Below are 20366 nucleotides of genomic sequence, written 5' to 3'. Positions count from 1 at the left end.
AGTGACTAAAACCATTTTGCTCTCAGGTTATTTGGCTGCCAATTTGCAGAATAATGATACACTTCTTTAAATTTCCTGGGAGTCCCCCAGTCTCATGACGGCTGTTGTGATTGCCACGTTACAATTGCGCCCCATAGTGGTCAAACACATAAAGTACAAAAGATAATTGACTAAGTGGCCAAACATCTACTTTTTTGTGTGTGTGTGTGAGTCATGAATCTGTTTATGAAGCTGCATGGGGGGGGGGGGGTTATTTTATGAGAACTTTTTGTCACGCACAGAATTGTGCAATCAAAAAAAACAAACAAAGAAAAAACAGTGCATGAAATAACCAGTCACAAGTTGCAAAACACATTCTATTTCATTGGAACGGAAATGAAACACCATAAATCTCTCGAGGTCCCTTATTTTCTCCAGATATCAAGTGCCCCAGTTTTGCCACATGAGACCGTGAATGTGTATAGATATGAGGGGGGGGTTCATTTTTCTGCCACCCCTCAACAATGTGCGAGTACCAATTGTAAACTATTTTTTCGACCATGGCTGTCTCAATCTGCTGCAATTGCACCACTGAACACACGATGGCGCAAAAAAGCAGCAGGTGAATTTAACTCGGAGATTAGCAATGATTTTACAGGTGTGTTCAAGTGCTGTGATATTTCAAGCAGACATTTATACACCTCCTTGGACAATACCTTTCTGAGGTTGCTACAGTAGCTACATTGGAAAAGAGTTTTAAGCAGTGTTTTTGTTTAAATTATCCCATTTTCTACCACCCTTCAGGTGTTGTTCATGTGTCATTGTGCACCTTGATTGTCTTAATATTTCAAATAAAAATGTGTCCTATCGGAAATTCCCTTTAATGTGCGAGCTGAAGTGGCGACTCCTGTGAACTGCTGTTTGCTTCAGCCTCCTGTTGAAGCTCCCTCCTCCTCCTCCTCCTCCTCCTCCTACTCCTACTCCTCCTCCTCTTCCTCCTCTCGCTCATAGAAACTCCCCGGCGCGCTCAGCGGCGCACAGACGCGTTCCCGCAGCGCACGCGAGTCACCAGCCGATCTCCAACTTCTGTAACTTCAGCTCCAATTTGATTAACTCAGCCCTGGAAGTCCATTTAATCCATTTTCTGTTGTTCCGCCAAAGAATGTAGCTCTCTTGTCGACAGCGCAGGTACAATGACCGCATTTGGCAGCAGATCGACAGATTAGAGGTAAGTTGGACTTTAACCTGCTGGAAAACAGTTTAGTTGCACCGATGAAGAGAAAAAGAAAAATCTCTTGAAATCTCTCTCATTGTGCCAGCTTGTTTTGCTGTGTTTTCATCGAGATGGACTCAGATGGAAGAAAGTTTATTTTAGGATTTAAAGAGATAAAAACAAAACCCTTAACTCTGTGGCAGCATGTCATTGTTTCTTTTTTTGTGGCAATACAGTAATTGCTAGCTACTAACAATATCTTGCCAGCTTCGTTCTTGTAATTGGGGCATTTCACCACAATGAGCAAATACAAAAGACCTATCATCTGTTTTCAGTATCTTGCCTTCTGTTTGCAACTCTGCTCTCCTGCTAGTGTGTGTCTTGAGTCAAGTTGCCACTAGTTTCTGCACTGAATCCCTGTTAATGAGTAAACTTTCGGGGTTTGGACACTGCTCTGTGCTCTTGATTATGACCTATTGTTTGTTTCTCTCAAGGGGTAAGATCTGCTATCTACAGGGCTGCTGAGTTTTCACTTGGACCCACAGGTTTGGCAACAGATGCATAACAGCCATGGATATTGGCAATGATGTAGATTTATCCAATAACAACATCATGCCTTTGTGGAAACGACGCACAGACAACAGCAAGAGCTCCCAGGACTCAAGCAAATCTAAAGCGCGACCCCTGAGTTACCATATAAATGGGGTCACAGCTACGAACTTCCCTGTGGAGGACAGCAAATGTTCCTTCACTTTGAGCCAGCCCGCTGAGAGGCTGGTCGTCACACCTCAATGTTTGGACAGCAACAAAGTGGTGTTAAAGCATGTTTTACACAAACCTTCACGGAAAAACCGAGTTGTACGGAGCATCAGCATCGGCCACCTCTCCAACAGACATTTCTCACTGTCCATATTTAGGTCTGAGGATAATAGATCTGCTTCACTAGACAATCGAGTGCGTAATGGAGACTGTGACTGGGGGAAGACTAGAAATGGACAATCCATATGGTCTGAAAAGCATCCCCAGTACCTCCAGAGATGCTCTTCCAACACTCTCAGTGTAAGCTCCGAGGAAGACCAGAGAACATTCGGGTCAGATTTACCTTCCCCGGAAGTTGCTTCTCTCAGCTGTTCCTCACCTGTCCTGTCTCCACACACACCTAACAATAACCACTGTGAATTGTCCTCCCTTTCGTCTGCATCCAGCTCCTCTCCTCTATCACGGTGTACCCTCACCCCTTCTCACAGCTCCACTTCCAGCATTCCCTCGTTCTCGTCCATAACCTCCTCAGATCCTCCGACGCCACGCTCCCCATCCCCAGCAGACAGGGGGCAAGCACAGCTCCGATCCTCTCAGACATCCTCGCCTGCATCCTCGCAGGCCACCAGACATGCCTCTTCCTCTTCCTCTATCTCCTCCACGTCACCCTCACCATCACTTTCTCCAGCTGCTTCTCCTTCCTCCCCTATTGTCCTCAGCACCAACAGTGCCGCTGCCCTGAAGATGGGCACTCAGCAGCTCATCCCCAAAGGTTTAGCTTCTGATATTCGGCAGAGCAAGGCACCACCCTCTGGGACACAAAGCCAAGGTTTGACAGGGCTGCTGGGGTTGGAGAATTCTAAAAGGGCGTTAAAAGCCCTTAGCATGGTGGAAACAGGAGCCTACTTTTCTACTGGAGGGGGCCACAATGAAGGGGCAGATGGAGAAAGTGAGAGCTCAGGGACATTTAGGAGGGGTTTGAGGAGTACGTCTTACCGGAGGGCAGTTGTAAGTGGAGTAGACATGGACCCCTCATCGGTTGACCCAAAGAATCATCGGCTGTCCCAGCCTGTCACCAGAGGGCTTACTGCGGATAATCCTGCTTCACCGGGTAGCTCAACAAGACCTGGCACCAAAGTCCTCACTGGTCCTGGAACAGGCAAGCCTACGAGCCCTGGGACACCAAAACCTGCCAGCCCCAGGATTTCAAAGCTTTCTAGTCCTGGGTTGGAAAGACTTAAAAGCAACGCAAAAAATAAGGTGGGTGTCAATATGAATCAATCATACTGATGGATTCCGTGATAACGTATTTGGATGCCCTCAAGAGCCAAACACAATATTCATATGTACGGTTAAGGGAGCAGGAGCAATATGAGGGATTGTATGAAAAGCTGTTTTTCTGCTTTTTCATGAGACATGTGGGGAGTTTTATGGAGAATTCATTGTTAATTTGATCAAATTTATACGTGAAATATGATAATATATTCAACTGTCTGCAGAGCAAGTCTTTAAAATGCCTGATTAGTTTCCTTTTTGCTGTAGCGAATTGTGGTTTCGTGATTTAGTTCATCACAATCCCACTAATGGTTTTATAAACTGTTGTGTACAAAGATCGCTTTGACACAGACTTTCAGTATCGCAAAGGCGAAAGTCCAAATTGTAAAACTGCAACACAGGCTGACTATTGTGGAGCAAACTTAGCCGCAGCAGACATTGGGGACAAAGCTTTACAAGGAAACAATTAATGTGGTTGTTGGGAAACATGATGTAATGTGACACTGTGCCCACTCATAAACACTTAGATACACAATGGCTCTGTAATTAGATGGGGGTCAGTGAAGCAGGTCCTAAAAAAGTGCACAGATGGGTCATTGACAGGTGACAGGTCAATTGATTGATACATTTTTTTCATTCATGTTTGATTGGACTCTCAGAGTTTAATAATATCACTTTGTTGGGGTTTCTGTTTCTCTTTCAGAGTCCAGATAAGAAAGTTTTGACCAGTCAGCGGACCTTTGACAGTGAGGGTGAGAATCAGCCACCTTCTCCTCATTCCAATTTATAGTCTGCTCCTCTCCGATTCATGCTCCCTGTCCCATAAACTGTAAGACTAAAGGACCTTTTTTTCAACACAAAACTGTATTTCAGAAGAGGAACTGTATCAGAACTACCAGGAGAAGGCCCTACATAACGACTCCGATGAGGATGCCGATTCAAGGGAAGCCAAACCTGATAACGGCATCGTGGTGCAGTACAGACCCATACGTACCTCCTGGAGCCAGCTCAGTGTGGTAAGAGATAAAATGCAAACGCACAAAGAGTTTTGGTAGCTTCCACTTTTCTTCTTCTATCTTTCCTGACACCCTGCATTGCACGTGATCTCATTGCTGTGGCTGTGTAGTCTTGGAATTCCGGTGCTTGAAATAACCAGTTTGGCCACATTCCATACCCATCCTCCAGCTGCTTCTGCTTCCCTGTGCCCCCCACTCTGTTTATCAGGGAGTGCAGTTCTTTTAGGACTCGGGCGGACTGGGAGGCAGACAGTCAGCCAGAGCCACAGGAAGTCTTGGAAGCACTGCTGGGCCTGATGCCAGTGTGTTGGCAAACTCTGTGTACTCGTCAGACTGCAAATATGCTTAAAATGTTGCCCGTAGTGAGACGTGTGCTGGCTCCGCATTGCGTAATATAGTTAAGGGTTGGAATGGAGAGACAGAGGAATATATCGGAAGAGAATGAGCTCATTTTCTTTTCTTCTAAAGCATTCCCATCTGTTTGTTTACTTGTTGCGCAAGTGAGGGAGCAGAGATGGGTAAAAGATGGGGACAGAGGCAGTAAGAAGTGGCTCCAAAATTGATGGGCGTATGCACACTTACTGTAATGAATGGCAAATTAGATTGAAACTAGAGAACAATCGCAAGAGTATCGTTTCATTTGTTTATATCAGCGAAGACACAGATGTGAAGTGAGCACAGGGTGACTCTGCCAGCCTGACCACGATCCTCTCGCAGTGAGCTTTCTTTTCCATCACAGCTGCTACACAGCTGTGGATCTATGTGTGTTTAATATGTGTCTGTGTGAATCGTACACTGAGGTGTTTTCACAAACTTTGCACATTTTGTTGGAAATGCTGGCAAGGCGCTGTCAATGTCATAGTGTGACAGGAAATTTTGTTTAGTTCCATTGAAGCCAGGAACCAGATGCACAGGTTGTCTTCATGTGAGTCTCACGTGGTTTCTGATCAAGGAAACAGTGACTAATCAACTTATAAATGCCTCTTAATTTATGGCATCAAATGACAATGTGCTGTGAATTACACCCAGGGTAGTAAAAAGCAGGGGGGATTCATTGGTGCCCCAAAGGTGTGTTTTCGCTATTACACAAGCCATCTGCTCTTACACAGGGTGGACTGTCTAAAGAAAAAGCATAGTCAATAAATGCTTAAACCGACGGGTGTGTGTCTGAAAGAAATTAAATCGAAAAACTCCAAGAGATGTTTGACCTGCTGCTGGTTTGTTTGCTCTCAGTGTTTGCTGAGGACTGCGGGACAGATACTCATACAGAAGTGACACTGCTTCTGAAGGAGGCAGTATCACTTCCTTGTCTGTTTGAAGCAAAACAGGATGAGAAGCTTGTGGAAACCAGGAAAAATATCCTTTACACCTCTCAGGATTTGGTTTTGGTGAAACATGAGAAACAGGCATGCTTTTTACTCAACCTTACTTGAGTCTACTGAAGCCACAGGCTGATTAATTCAATAGCCCTCCACACCCAGTCCATTCCAAAACATTGCTTTGTTTCTATCTTTTTCAAATAGCTATGGTCCAAGTCTCACCAGCTGCATACCAACACGCACACTTCCTTTAAACTATATGCTGAAAGTCAAGTTACTCTTTCAAAGTGAGCCCAAGAGCTGCTCATTTTACTTTCCGTTTTGTGGCTCCAACAAATGTCTCTTTTCTAGATGCATGTCGTGTCTGTTTATTCATTGAAGATCCTTCTGTTCCTGCTTAGTGGCCCAATTCAAAAGCTCCCTTTTCATTGTGAGATGCAAAGTGTTCCTTTGTCCATGTGAGGGGATGATAGTCTGAGACACGAAAGTCTCACAACAGCAGCAGCACACAGACATCTGATGAATACAGAGGGCCCCCTGACTTAGGAAGAAAAAAAAACAAATACAAAAACAAAACAAACTTTGAGTTGTCAAACTAGCGTGACTTCACGAGATTTCCCAGTTACTTTTCACATTTTTTTCTCACAAATGTTATTTTCTGTTTAGGTAAAGAAAAGCGGCCTGTCCGAACAGATGAATCAGGAGGAACGCAAAAGGCAAGAGGTAGGATTCCCATTTTACTCTCTACTACAGTTACAATCTAAGTTTGGGTCACAGATACAAGTTGATATGTGCTATTGTGGACTGGGGGAGTGACGCTGTCCTTTCGGTCTCTGTAAACAAAATCCATTAAAAGAGCATAAAAGGAAACCTGCATTCTGGGTTATTTATGCTGACAAAGGGAACAAAAACTGGTTCACAAATATCTAGATGGTTTTCTTTAACATTCCAGACATGACTGAAGCCTGCAGGTATGTCGGACATGATAATGACAGAGCCCTCTCCTCAGAGAGTCCTACTGAATCAGGACCTAAGGCGATGACGAAACCCTGAATTTCTTTCATGTTTCATCTCTGTTGCCTCTTCTCTTAGGCCATTTTTGAGGTCATCTCCTCAGAGCACTCTTACCTCCACAGTCTTGAGATCCTGATCCGCATGTTCAAGAACTCCACAGAGCTCAGAGGGGCCATGACCAAGACCGAACACCACCATCTCTTTTCCAACATCACAGACGTCTGCGAAGCCAGCAAAAAGTATGTTTATGGATGTATTTGATTGTGTAGCATTATGTTTCTGAGTTGGTGGGCATTTTTAGGTTTCCTTCATGTGCTCGATTGGTGTGTTTGTACTGGTGATTTGCTCATTTGACTCAACTCAGTTTGTAGACTACGCTCATGACAAGTGGCATTTATTTCTGCTGTTTTTTCTAACTTTCGCTCAGTGTTAGGAGAATTGTTCAGGCAACACTTAGCTTGTGTATGTGTGTGAGACAGAAGTCAAGATCGGCCAATCATTTAACGGCCATATTTTATGAAAGGTGCAGTGACCAAACTTTGCTCTAATGAGCCCTCTTGAGTTCACCTGTCTGTCGGGATTTTATGGAGCCCATGTATATGCGACCATGTTTAGTGACTTTTCTGAATAAGGTAGCGTTGAACTTCCAGTGAACCTATAAACTGATGGAAACACTTCATCCATTAGAGGCCCTGAAAGCTGAGAACTGGGAAATCTGCGCTGCCTCAGCAATTACAGTGCTGGACTCTCTCAGATTTACATGTGAAGTCACTCTAAGATATGACATCAGTTCTCGGGTTTTTTTATATGATTATGATCATGTCTTTTAGTTTGGATGTAACTGACCTCTTGGAAATTGTCTGATCCGTATTCCATATAACAGAATTCTAAGTTGTAGCTCATCTTTACTGCAGTCATATGTTCACTTAGCCCTTGGTCCAGGTCACATTTAGTCACAGTCTTATTGCATCTTAACACAAATGTTAAATGTTAACACAAATGTAAGTGTTTTGATTATGTTAAAAACCTTGGTTCTAGTTTGAAGTGTCAGCTCTTAACCAAAGGCATGCAGTAAGTGAAAATGAACCTAAATGAAAATGTACTTTATTAATCCCAAAATGATCTATCCAAAGGGAATTAATAAAATCTGGGTAAATTAAGCGAAATATAATTAAATGAAAAAATACTGTTTTCATCTTAAAGAGAAAATATAATGTACGTAATGTAACAGTCGTTATAAGCTCATATTGTGTTTGGCTACTTCTGCTGGCAGGAATGACCTCCTGCAGCGTCAAAAGGAACTAAGTTGTGACCGTTACTAAGGAATTTAAACATGAAATGATGTACAGTTGTCCTTTTCCTGTTGGGGGCTAAAAGTGTTAATGTGGAAACTCTTTTCAAAGAGTTTCAGGGACTATATATATATGTATATATTTATGTGTGTTTGTGTGTGTGAATGCAGGGCATTCAGTGCCTATTTGCACAATATTTCATAAGATTTGCTCAAACATTCCACACCAGATTTGCAGCCCCTTTCTCAAAGAACAAGATTTTACTACTTGCATAGATTTTACCATATGCGTCGGACTTCATCTTCTTTGTGCAGCGTTTTAGGGACATATGGATGTACATATATACAAACATGAACATTACTGCACATCTCATTGCTAGTTTGCATGCATGGTGGAATTAGTGAATTCTTAAAATATTCCACCCTGTGTTTCTACATGCTGCAGCCCATCTCTCACTACCCTGTCTTACACAGCGCATGCACATGCACGATAATGTGAAACTATACCCTCCCCACCCAAATACACAGAAGGGCAGCAGATCGTAAGATACAACAGTACTGGTTAGACGAGATGTTTTGCTTGGAGCAGAAAGGCTTTAAGCTCAGCCCGTCAAAACAAAAACTAAATATCTTCCTGTCAGTGGGCTCCTGTGTAGTCTACGTGTGATAATGAGTGTGTTGAGTATTTCATATGCAGGTTTGTTACTGTTTGCATTTGATTTGTTCACTAATCGTCAACTGGCCTCATAAATCCTGACCACACAACTGTGAAGGTTGATCTTCAAAATGTATTGTCAGAACTCCATTTAGTTTAATTTTTATTCATGTTTGATACCCAAATTTAGCACTTTTTTGTTCATATCACCCTGATTTACTCCAGTGACTCCTCTCTCGTGACAACTTGCTCTTATTGATGCCAGCGAGTTAAGCCTAAATAGGGGGGTGCAGCCTTTACCTAAATGCACCTTTAGGACATGGGTCAGAGGGTGCTGGCAGCATGCGTGTTGCGTTTGTTGCTTGTGTGCTCACGCTCATTAGAAGTATAACTCTAAGTAGAACAGTGTCAGGCATGGATACAAGGTTACATAGGATCCCAAGGATAGCCAAAGCTGTGTGTGTGCATATGTGTGTATGGAGTGGGTTGGGGTACGATGGGGTGCTAGATGTAGTTTTGCAGATGAGCTCAAACTTGGTCCAGTTGGTCAAGGGCAGCATCCTGTGTCTGTGCAACAGTTTCCTGTTTGTCACCTAGATTCTCGCACGCAAATCACTTACTCTCTTGAAGTTAGCCAAGTGGTGTGCCGTTAAACCGGGCCATCTGGTGGTGCTCAGGAAGAGGAAAAGCCTCTGTGTTGTGCTTAATGGTAGGTTGTGTCTATTTAAAGTGTCAGGGAGTTCCTTTTGTCATCTCACAGCAGGTTTAGAGGTGAGGTGTTTGTCGAGATTCTCGCCTTCCTGACTTTGTATCTATCGTTCAGTGTCTCCTATAATTTCCTCTCAAGGGGATGACTCATGATTTGATGGCTCTGACTTTGTGCTGTATAGTATGAGTCCCTGACATACTGACCTCTGTCTCCCCTACCTTCGTATCTAGGTTCTTTAAGGAACTGGAGGAAAAGCACCAACGGAGCATCGTCATCGATGACATCAGCGACATTGTTTGCAAGCATGCTCAGTCCAATTTTGATCCTTATATCACATACTGTTCCAATGAAGTCTACCAGCAGAGAACCCTGCAGAGGCTGGTGTGAGTGGCCGAGCAAACACACACACAAAATAGATGCTCTTATTGTATCGGCAATAGATTTGAGCCAACATGCCACTGGCTCTTCCTACTGTTCTTTTTCTGCCTCTGTGTGTGTTGTCATTACTCCTCTGACCCAGTCTTTACCTCCTCCCATCCTGCAGGTCCAAGAATCCAGCCTTTAAGGAGGTACTCACAAGAATAGAGGGCCACCCAGACTGCAGGAACCTCCCCATGATCTCCTTCCTCATCCTGCCAATGCAGAGGATCACCCGCCTGCCTCTGCTCATGGATGTAAGTAGAAGACACACAGTAGCACAAGCTGTGGAATTACAAGACTCTGGTTATTTCGTAACAGTTTGGTTCATCGCACCACCCAAACTGATTCTACATTGGGTGTGTTCTAACCTCAAATATGACTGTGTGACCTCACATCATTCCTTGATAATCCTTGATAATTGATTTGAATCCACTTTCATTCTTTCAATGTTTTTTCTTCTCCACTTTCATGTTTCCTTTGGCACAACATTATTTAGCTTCCACTGTGCCTCCCTCCTGTCCTTTCTCTTGCTGTACTTTTATCCCACTCCGCCTTCTGTTAGTGTCTCCCCAGAGACTGTGGGATTTATGCTTGTACTCTGAGGTTTTTGGATTATGAGAAAGTTTTGCTTCATTTAATGTTTTCCCACAGCTCCAGTGTTTTATTATGCTGCTTATAGAGTGTGGTGTACATTACTGAAAGGGGATGAGTGGGTTGTTGTCCAGTAATGTGTTCTGTATGGTTTTATGTTGTGACGGGTAGGCGTTTTCATTCCCTGTGTTACAGACAATTTGTCAGAAGACGGCAAAAGACTCAGCACAGTATGAACAGTGCAAGAAGGCTTTGCAAGCAGTTAGCAAGGTCGGTGCTAAACAAGTTTTATTGAAATATTTAAATGAAGAGATTATGTGATTATTCTTTTATATGATAAGACAACATCAACCTTGAGGTAAATACCTTATGAAATTTCTTGAAAACCAAATAACACAAACATATGTGAGCTTTATATATGAATTTACTCAGTTGTCATTTATTATTAGTAATGTAACATATTTTACCATTAATAATAAGGTCAAAATGAACTGGAATAACTTGTAAACCTTTCAAGATTGGTCAGGAATTGGACAGAAAACAGCGTCAAATGACAATAAGATGTAAACATTAAAGTGGATTTATGTAATAAAAAGTGAACACACATTGAAATGAATAGATTAGCCCCTTTTTCACCAATATCCATTAGGACCCGATGTTCATATGTGTGCTTTCATGTTTCAAGGGTTTTAGTGAGCTGTTTTAAATTAAAGGTTGTTACAGGTGAAGCAATATGAGTCAGTATTGAACTAATATCCATATAAAGGAATGCCAAAATGTCACCACAGATTACTGGAATTTGACATTATTAGTCCAAGATGAAAACCAGTATGACTCTTTCCGTTGTGTTTGATGGACTGTATATATGTTTGTGAGCAGGTGGTTCGAAAGTGCAATGAAGGAGCTCGCACAATGGAGAGAACAGAAATGATGTACACCATCAACTCTCAGCTGGATTTCAAGATCAAGGTATGGATGTGGCATAAAATACAATGACTAAGCACAAACCACGCTCCCAAAAAACCCAGCTTCAAATTTTATTTTGGACCCTGCACACGGGAGATTTCTTTCCGGATTTTTAAAAAAAAATTTTTTTTCTTCTGGTTAACAGCTGACATAGCCATGCAGGAGTAGGGGATAATTTTTGGGGAGTTAAATGAGAAAATTGATGATACTTTCATACAGTACGTGCACTTCTTCACTTCGCTGTACTATCTAACAAATGGTCAGTAGAGCTGTTGTCAACTGAATTTTTGCATTAACTCTGCCAGGTTGATTTCCTCTGTTTCCAGTCTTTTTGCTTTGTTAAGCTCACTGACCTCTGGCCAACGTTTTATTTACTAAATGGTGCTGATCATCCTCTCCAACTCTCAGCAGAAAGGTGGATTTGCTGCCACAGTTTTCTTTGAATTTATATGTATGTGTATAAAAGTATGCAAGGCCCTCATGCAAGTTGCATTTACAGGTACACCCATGCAGTAATGCAAAGCAGACAGACACACCACTGTCACCCATTTGGCAAAGATATTCATACACACTGAACCCACAAGGCTTGGCAGGCTCAAGTGTGTCTAACTAGTGTGGGAAATAGCTGTTAGAACACTTGGGATTCACATGTGTCTAGTGACCATTTTCTTGCTCTGCATAGCCAGCTGTTCAGGCATGCACTCACACAAACTGTGTTCTAGCATTTACCAGCAACTCTGACATTACAATAACCTTTAAACAAATCTGATTAAATCTAACTTCTCTTCTAGCCTTTCCCACTGGTTTCATCCTCGAGGTGGATGGTAAAGAGAGGCGAGTTGACTGCTTTTGTCGAGGACAGCGGCCTCTTCCTCAAGCGGACATCAAGGCAGCAGGTCTATTTCCTCCTCTTCAATGACGTGTTCATCGTCACCCGTAAGAAAAGGTGAGTCTGTTCTGGATCATACAGAACTGCTGGACTGTGTCTTCTGGCTTTGTATTTGATTAATCTGGTGTGAGTGTCTCCTCGGTCTGCAGGCTTTGCTCATAACTCACCTGTGCTGACATGTTGAGGGTGAAAGTGTAACCTTAAGCCTTTGGTATTTACTGCTCGTGACCCAGAAGTGAAAGGCTTGTCATTTTGTCTACTCCATTCTCAGGTTTGAACTTGTTCTGGGAAATAAGCTTCTTCAAATAACGATTATGGTAGGACACTGAAAAAAGGAAGAGAAACAAATTTAAATACAGGATCACGGGTGGGTTTATTAAGCTGAGCAGATGTTGTTACCTGAGCCCGCTGTTCCCTGGCATCATGAATCTGACGCTGTTTTTCTGAAAGTTGAAGAAGTTTAAACACATCCCAGACAACTCCCATTTATCAGCTGGAGTTAGCACACCTTTTCATTGAGTTTGTTTTCTCCAGTCTCTGTTTCCTGGACTTTTAGGCAACAGCATTAAAGTAGAAAGTGTACAGAGGACTTCCATGGAATGATGTGGTTTCAATTTGCATGCGAGTGAACTCGCATGCTTGTCTATTTTTGCCAAAAAATCCTTTCCTTCCATCCGCCTTGTGTGTCTGGAACTGATTGTCCAGTCACTTGCAGACTGAGAGTTCCCAAGAACCATGGAAAAAAAAGAAAAAAAAAAGAAAAAAATCATTCCTTATAATATTTTTCTGGGAATCCAATCCGGGAAAGCAGACTCCAGCTATGTGTGGTGTCAGGTCTGTATTTGGAAGAGGGATTTTAAAAGGGAGTGCTCCGGAATCAGAGTGTGTATTTGTGCATGAGCGTAAGTTTGAATGGGAGAAGCTGTTATAATATTGGTTTGTACTGTGGGGAGCGCTGGAGCCGTGCTGTGGCACGCTACTCTACTGCACTCCATCTGCAGTAATGAAAACAAAAACAGACATGGGGTTCACAAAGCTAGCCAGGTACAAGCAAGTCACAACACCTATGGACATTATGATATTACAGCCACGTGCCTTGTCATTATGACTTGGAGCGTGTTTCATGCAGCGACCTGCTCTTTGTTGCCAAATGCAATAATGCTGTGAGCTGGAATCCTCTTCCTGTTTACATTTCTAGAAATACTATCAGAAGGAAGGGGTTACACGGTCAAAGCCACAGCACTAACACAGTAGGGGAAGAAAAACAAACCTATGACCTGACACTGTTTTCAGATTACAGGCCCATTCTTAATGTTCAAGAGACAGAGAGCCAATTGTGCGTTGAAAAAAACCTAATTAAGTGCCGTCATTTAGTATTTTATAATTAAAGATCTTTTATTTTTCTACTGTTACTTTAATGAAACAGTAGAAGACTTCATCTTAGACTGGAAAAATGACCTGGGAAAGTGTTATATGTTAAACTGACCATAGTTAGTTAGTAATTAATTAAACAACTGTTAGTTACAACCCTGTTATAACTATTTAAAAACTAAGAATGTATTCTAATCTTATATTCAATGATCTTATCTTCAGGTTTATAACGTCAATATATTTGGTATTTTTTTATAAATTGTCATGTGCTAAAGGCAGAGGTAGGGGAATAGTTAATTGAACAAATCTACAGACTTCAGACTGGATCTTTATTGAGACTGGCTGTATGAAACGCACCCAAAGCTAGACTGTGTTGATGTCACGCATCAGGAAAGTGTTGATCTGCTTCGTTCTTGCCTAGAGGAACACTTACATAACCCACCAGCTGGCTCCTCTCTCTTCTTCGCTTCCCTCCTTTTCCCGTTTCAATGCTGGGCATCGTCGAAACATTGTTGAGGTTTTCATCTCCTTTTATTTGCTGTTTTCTCATCATCTTTTCTCCTCCCTTTTGACAGTTTGTTTTTAACTTTTATTTTGCCTGCCCTAACTCCATCTCCACCTAGATTTGATTCGACCAATTTCTCCTCTCGTGTTTGCCCATCATAGTCTCAACACTCAACACGAAACCTTGACCATGAGTGCACATGTGCATGTGTGCACATGATCATAATGCGTGCTTGAACTGGACTCAAATCTCAGCATCTCTCTGAGGATTTGTACTTTGCGTGTCTGCTGAAGAACTAGATGTACAGCAGAAAGCCAGTAGCTGGTACAGTTGTGAGAACATTCAGTAGATGCCTGTGTTATCTCTGAACAGAGCGATTTTCATACCAGTTGAGATGTGTGTTTATGTCCAAGTTAGCTGGAGAGAGGGGCATCCGTTAGATAATGTTTTTGTCTCGGATTATTTCAGCGTTTATTACCTCGTTCTTTCATGCCAAGAGAGGATATTGAAACTGTTTCCTACCTTTATTCCTCTAGTATTTAGCAATCATCCGGTATTGTCTGCCCACTCACCCTCACAGGCAGGAAAACTCACACCACAAATATGAAGTTTCCCCACCCCATTCCCCAGTGTCATGCACATGGTGTTCCTGGAATTTTACCTGTAGGCCTGTCGGGAGCCAAAGTGCTCATGACCCTAATATGTAGAAATTTAGATCAATTCAATTCATGTTTAATTTTGTGAACTATTTTCATTTGGTTTACTCTTAAGTCTAATGCTTCATGGGAAATTACACATATATGAAAAAAGAAATGTATTCCAAACAATATTCGGGTAATAACGGCTCAAGATAGAGTTAATTATACCACAAATTACATTATGTAAGGTTTGTAATACCTAGGTATATTTTAGTAGAAGACAGGATGCCTAATCCATATCAAATGAATGTTAGTTTTCTGATTTTGGTAAGAAAAAAGGGTTCATTCTAAATACACAAGATAAATAATTGGACCACATTAATACTAAAATCTATGTGGACCATTAAAAACTAAATTAATGTATGTTTCTGTTCATTTATATCCTTAAATCCCCTCAACGGTTCTTTCATTTTATCATCACGGGTACTTGAAACAAAAATTTAAGGTCAAACATCGAGAAATGTTGTATTTGGGCAAGGTCCCAGAGTCAGAAATGACAAAATGACAAAACTACTGATAAACAAAGCTGAATGAAAATAAGAACTTGAGCTAAAGGGGACAAAAGCATATAGTTTGCATAACTCGTGATAATCAGGGAAAATGCCATTGCTGAGTTATTAGAATGTTTTATTAGCTTGGAGGGAGTGCAACAAAATCTCTTTTTCTTTGTTTAAACTGTGTAAGAATGGCCATTGTGGCTTCACAAGATTAATCTATATAGTGGCTGCTTTGATCATGTTTCCAGTTTTTTAAGTTACCCTACAGTACATCCAACGAAGCGCACTATTTCTACCTGTCTCTTTAAGGCTCTCCACGCTAAAGACTTTTTTTTGCAACCTTCTAGAAGTCTGCGTCCTGCTGAAGTACAGACAGTTCAACTTTTGAGCTCTGCCGTCAGTACTTTCTGGGTGTGCTGAGCCAGCATAAAGAAGTTCATGACAAGCTCACAAAAATGTTGAAAATTATGGATCGCAGGAGTGACTTTTATATCACTCTCACATTATCGCATATACTGGGACAGAAAATAAATGACTGTGTTGTATATATGTCCCACTCTGAGATGTGTGCAGATTTAGAGCAAATGCAATTCTCTTTCAGAGTCTCTTCCAGTCCCTGCTCCTGTTTGTGAATGCTGCATTGACCTGCACTCCAGTGTGCGTTCTGGCTTGTGGAGCTAGTTGCTTTTCAGTAAATTCACAGCTTGACTGTTTCGGTCTCAAGTTCATAAAACACGTGAGGTAGACTTTATTTCAGAACTCTATGAAAACACACAAATGCATACTTTTTCCTCCAGATTCAGTGCTGTGTTAGAGGTTCCAGGCCTCTTAATCAACTCCAGATGACTCCGACTAGCTCTTGTACCGCTACATACGGGGTCGTGTCATGCTCAAGTAAAGGTGTTCATGGTTAATAAATGGAGGTATGTTCTAAAGAAAGCAGGGAGCAGCTGATTTAGTGCAAGGACACTGCATCTAGACATTTGTGTATTTGGACTTCTTCAGAATCTGAGAGATAATGTGACATTTGTTTTTTTTTTTTTGTTTTTTTTAATCCACCTTCGCAGCTTATAGCTGAAGTACTAAGAAGAATTTAGATTTTTTTTTTTCTTGTTTTGGCCCTGTTGAACAGTGGGATGCAACGGTAGAGTTTTTGTGTATTTGACTCTCTTTCCCAGGTTTCTTGTATGTGGAGGGAATTTTTTCAGGCTGTGTCAGCACTCAGAGATAAAAGCAGACAAAGGATGTCATTTTTTCACAAGTTTTCACAAGCTGATAATTTAATAAATTGATTCAGTCAAAACACCAAAGAGAGTCCTTTCAGACTCCTTTCCATGAATGCACGTCTTTTCATAGCGCCTCCTTTTAGGGTTTCTGAGTTGGTTGTAACCTCAGAGACCTAAGTTTATGCTCTTAAGCACAAAGTTTTTGCATAATTTTTCCCCTTAGTTTTATGTGCATTACTCTGTAACAGTATGTTTTCTTTTTTTCATTTTTTAATATTCTAAATGTTTATCTGATTTACTGTACCTTTCCAAACCAACAAACAAGCCGGAGTGAGGTTCAAAGCGACAGCCTCAGTAAAAAAAAGTCCACTTCACACGTATAAGAGTATTAATTACCAAAACCTCTGTGACACTTTGAGATAAATCTGTCTTCATCTCAACTGAATCCAAGCTACTGAATTACAAACAGATGCACCATCCTGAGATCACGAAAGGAGACATCATTAAGCGTTTTGTTCTGCCTGTTTTTTTCCGTCAGTGAGGACAGTTACACTGTGATAGACTACGCTCTGAGGGATCAGATCTGGGTGGGCAGCTGTCAGCCCGAGGATCTCAACTTGTCACCAGTCAAAACCACAACCAGCATGCTGAGCTCGCGGCAAGCCAGTGCCAACCATCTCTTCCGACTGTGTTTCCGTAGCAACCACTCCGGTGAAAAGGTGCACATGATCCTTGGAACAGAGCTACTGTGAGTGTTTTATCCTTATCTTGCTGTTTTTTTTTATCTTGCTTTTCAGTTACAGATTCACAAGTCATGGCGTTAAGCCACAATGAATCATTTTTGCCTCTGACGTAATATTGCTTCTGCATGCTTTTACTTGCATAATGTTGTGCAAGAATACTCTTACGGTTTGGGTTAGATATGTTGGATCCAGCTAAATGAGTCTGAATTCATTGATACCAGAAATGGCTGAGTACTTGTGTCTGTGGTAAAAACGCTTAGGTCAGATTTCCGCCCCATTATTATATGCCTCGGTTTCCTTTTAACTTGAAGAAAGCAAATCCCCCCCTCCCTCTTATCCTTAGCTCTTATTTCATGGTATCTTTTGCTGCACTGCAAGTCACAGGGTTATTTTATTACATTTACTCTGAAGCCTGAGCCCCACTAACTAACGTTGTTTATGTGACCTGAGAAATGAAGTCTATTATTCCATTATTCAGTCATACTGTGAAAGAGACAGACTGAACCAGATAAGTGTTTTGTTGACCGTCTTCCAGTCATCTTATCTGAGGACAGCAACTGTTTTTCTTAGACCTAAAAACGCTACTAACTGGTTTAAAAATCCTTACAGCTAATGTGTGGAGCTGTGTTGGTTAAATTCAGACCACCCCCTCCATAATTTAAGCTGTCTTTCTACAGCAATTAGAGCAAAATTTGAGTTTTTGTTCAGATTACATTACCGACACAAACAAAAAGAATCCGCTATACAGCCTTCATATTTGTTCACATACACTAATGCTCACACACACACACACACACACACACACTTTCATAGTTCAAGGCTTTGTTATGGAAGGTTTTCTTAGAGTCAAAGCCTGTTGTCGTGCTATCTGTATGTAGTTGGATAGTGTCCAACTGAATTCTTTATACAGAAGCTGGAGCCCTGGATCTCCTCCAAATTACTAACAGAGGAAAGCTACAAGGAGGGATCATAATCAGAGGCCCGAACCACCTCAACTGACTCCTTTTGATGTAAAAGAGCAGCAGTTTTATTTCAAGCTCCCTTCCTGATGTGTGAGATCCTTAAGCTATTTCTAAGGCAGATCCCAGCCACCCCCCGCCGGAATCTAATTTAAGCCACTTTTATTCACAATCTCTTTCTTTCGGTCACTACCCAATTCTTGTGACCATAGTTGAGGGTTAAAATGTGGATGGACCAGACAATCGGAAGCTTTGCTTTTCAGATCAGCTCCCTCTTCACAACAATGGAGCAGAGCAACGCCCTCGTTACTGCTGACAAAGGCTCAATCCGTCTGTCCATCTCTCATCTCTCGCTCATGAGCACTCCACCCTTTTCTAGTTGAGAATCACGGCCTCGGATCTGGAGGAGCTTTTAACAATGCCTTTAAATGTCTGCAATGCCACTTTCTAGCATTTTGCTGTGAGGATTTGCTTCATAAGTACATGTGATATTCATTCAGATACTTTTAACTCATAAGAGCTAAAAACATACTTGATGCAAGTATCACAGATTTGAAGGAGTGTAGAGGTAGAAAGGCAAGGTACAGATTCAGAGCCTCATGACAGCTCAGCACGTGTGCAGGTGCTCAGCATTACTGAAACACAACAGTTTTAGTTACTCTCCAGAATCAGCAGCCATTTTTCTAATAACTTCCCACTCAAATTATATTATCATATAATACTTTCTGGATTGTTTAAGGAAAACTGATTGTTTTCCTCAAACTTTACAGAGTAAATAATACACTACTAATAAACTTGTAATAACCTGTTGAATATTATTTCCATTCATCGGTTGATGAAAATTGCTGAAACACAGCACAAATACTCACACACTTACTCAGTGAAACACTGGACAAACTGCAAGGGGAAAAAAAGCCTGTGATATCGGGCCGTGTGAGTGATATCACTGAATGTTCTACTCAGCCTTCAGATACATGAAATGGACCTGCTGTCCAACTGTCTCCTCTGTGTACTGGGAATTATGGAAAACACCAAGACTCTCTTCTTTAATAACACATAGATCCCTTAGCAGAGTTGCAATGGTGTGTGTGTGTGTGTGTGTGTGTGTGTGTGTTATTGGAGTCATTTCATAGTGGTTAGTTAGAAAAATGGATGCTTGCCAGTGAAGCACAATAACAGGAACCCAACATAGTGTCAAATCCACCACACAAACACCTAAGTTATATTCAAGTTCGACAGTTAACAAGGAAATACAAGATGCCATATATCTAGTTTTTATTAGTAATTAAAAAAAATAAAAAATTTAAGCCATACATTTATAACAACACGACAATAAATGTTTAAGGCTAATATTTACAGCAGTTCCTAAATCATATGCATATAAATGTAGGGTCACGGGTGGATTACAGCTTCCATTGGGCGAGTGGGGGGCAGCCAGTCCATCAGTGTCATGACATTAAAGCTGAGAATATCTAATATATAGCTACTTCTTTTATAAAAATACATTATCATTCTAATTATCTACTATTGTTAATATGATATATTATTTATATATAAATATAAGACTTATTTTGACTTTCTCAGCTCATTGTAGATTATTTAAGTCTTTGAGCTCATTCTTAAGAGCTTTGAGTTACTATGAGTCTTTTTGGTTGGGCCATAGTTATGGTTCATAGTCTTTCACGACAAAGATGTTGCTTTGTTGTATAAGCGATGGCTTTACTTGCTGAAAGCCAGGTTTTTAAAACTTTTTGAATCTCTTCCAGAAGCCTTTAGATGTTTTCTTAGGCTTTCCTTGGTTTAAACCTTGAAGCCTCCAGGCTAATTCTTCGGTGACCTCGTTTTGGTCTTTCAGGGTTTTCGCTCCTTCTCGCCCCTTTTTATTCAGCTCTAAAATCTCTTTGATCGGGGCCTGATTTTGGTCAGAAACATTTTCCTGCTTCATCACGCTACCCTCCTGCAGGATTTTCTTTTCCTGATCCAGTTTGTTTTGGAGCGTAACTTTTTCCTGTCTCAAGGTGTCTTTTTCTTGTTTTAACTTCACTTTCAGGTCAATCTTTTCTTCTAACACGTCATAATTTCTCTGTTTTAAAGATTGGTTTTCCCTTTCTAACAAATCACGCGTGACCTGAACAGCTTGCAGATCTCTTTTGTTCAGCTGCGTCACTTCATTTTGCAGTGAAACATTTTTCAGCAGCATTGCAACTTTCGCTTCATTGCTTTTCTTGGTCATGTCTTCGATGTCTTGTTCCAAGGTATCTTTTTCTTTCT

The 20366-nt window shown here is 41.3% G+C and overlaps 1 protein-coding gene across 1 annotated transcript in view; it reads left to right on the top strand.

Moving 5' to 3' along the window:
* Nucleotides 1-994: 994 nt before the first annotated feature.
* LOC142388251 (rho guanine nucleotide exchange factor 26-like) overlaps nucleotides 995-20366 on the top strand; it is a 26937-nt gene continuing 7565 nt past the window's right edge. The window contains exons 1-12 of the mRNA XM_075473292.1: nucleotides 995-1207; nucleotides 1687-3211; nucleotides 3930-3978; nucleotides 4100-4242; nucleotides 6228-6284; nucleotides 6654-6814; nucleotides 9461-9613; nucleotides 9775-9904; nucleotides 10437-10511; nucleotides 11121-11210; nucleotides 11999-12153; nucleotides 16932-17141. Coding sequence (XP_075329407.1) covers nucleotides 1763-3211; nucleotides 3930-3978; nucleotides 4100-4242; nucleotides 6228-6284; nucleotides 6654-6814; nucleotides 9461-9613; nucleotides 9775-9904; nucleotides 10437-10511; nucleotides 11121-11210; nucleotides 11999-12153; nucleotides 16932-17141 — 2672 coding nt within the window. The 5' untranslated portion in view covers nucleotides 995-1207; nucleotides 1687-1762. The remainder of the gene's footprint in view (nucleotides 1208-1686; nucleotides 3212-3929; nucleotides 3979-4099; nucleotides 4243-6227; nucleotides 6285-6653; nucleotides 6815-9460; nucleotides 9614-9774; nucleotides 9905-10436; nucleotides 10512-11120; nucleotides 11211-11998; nucleotides 12154-16931; nucleotides 17142-20366) is intronic.

This window comes from Odontesthes bonariensis, chromosome 9, assembly GCF_027942865.1.
Source record: "Odontesthes bonariensis isolate fOdoBon6 chromosome 9, fOdoBon6.hap1, whole genome shotgun sequence".
NCBI classification, from domain to species: domain Eukaryota; kingdom Metazoa; phylum Chordata; class Actinopteri; order Atheriniformes; family Atherinopsidae; genus Odontesthes; species Odontesthes bonariensis.
The sequence above is the reverse complement of the archived record's forward strand: the minus strand, read 5'-3'. Positions and strand labels throughout refer to the sequence as shown.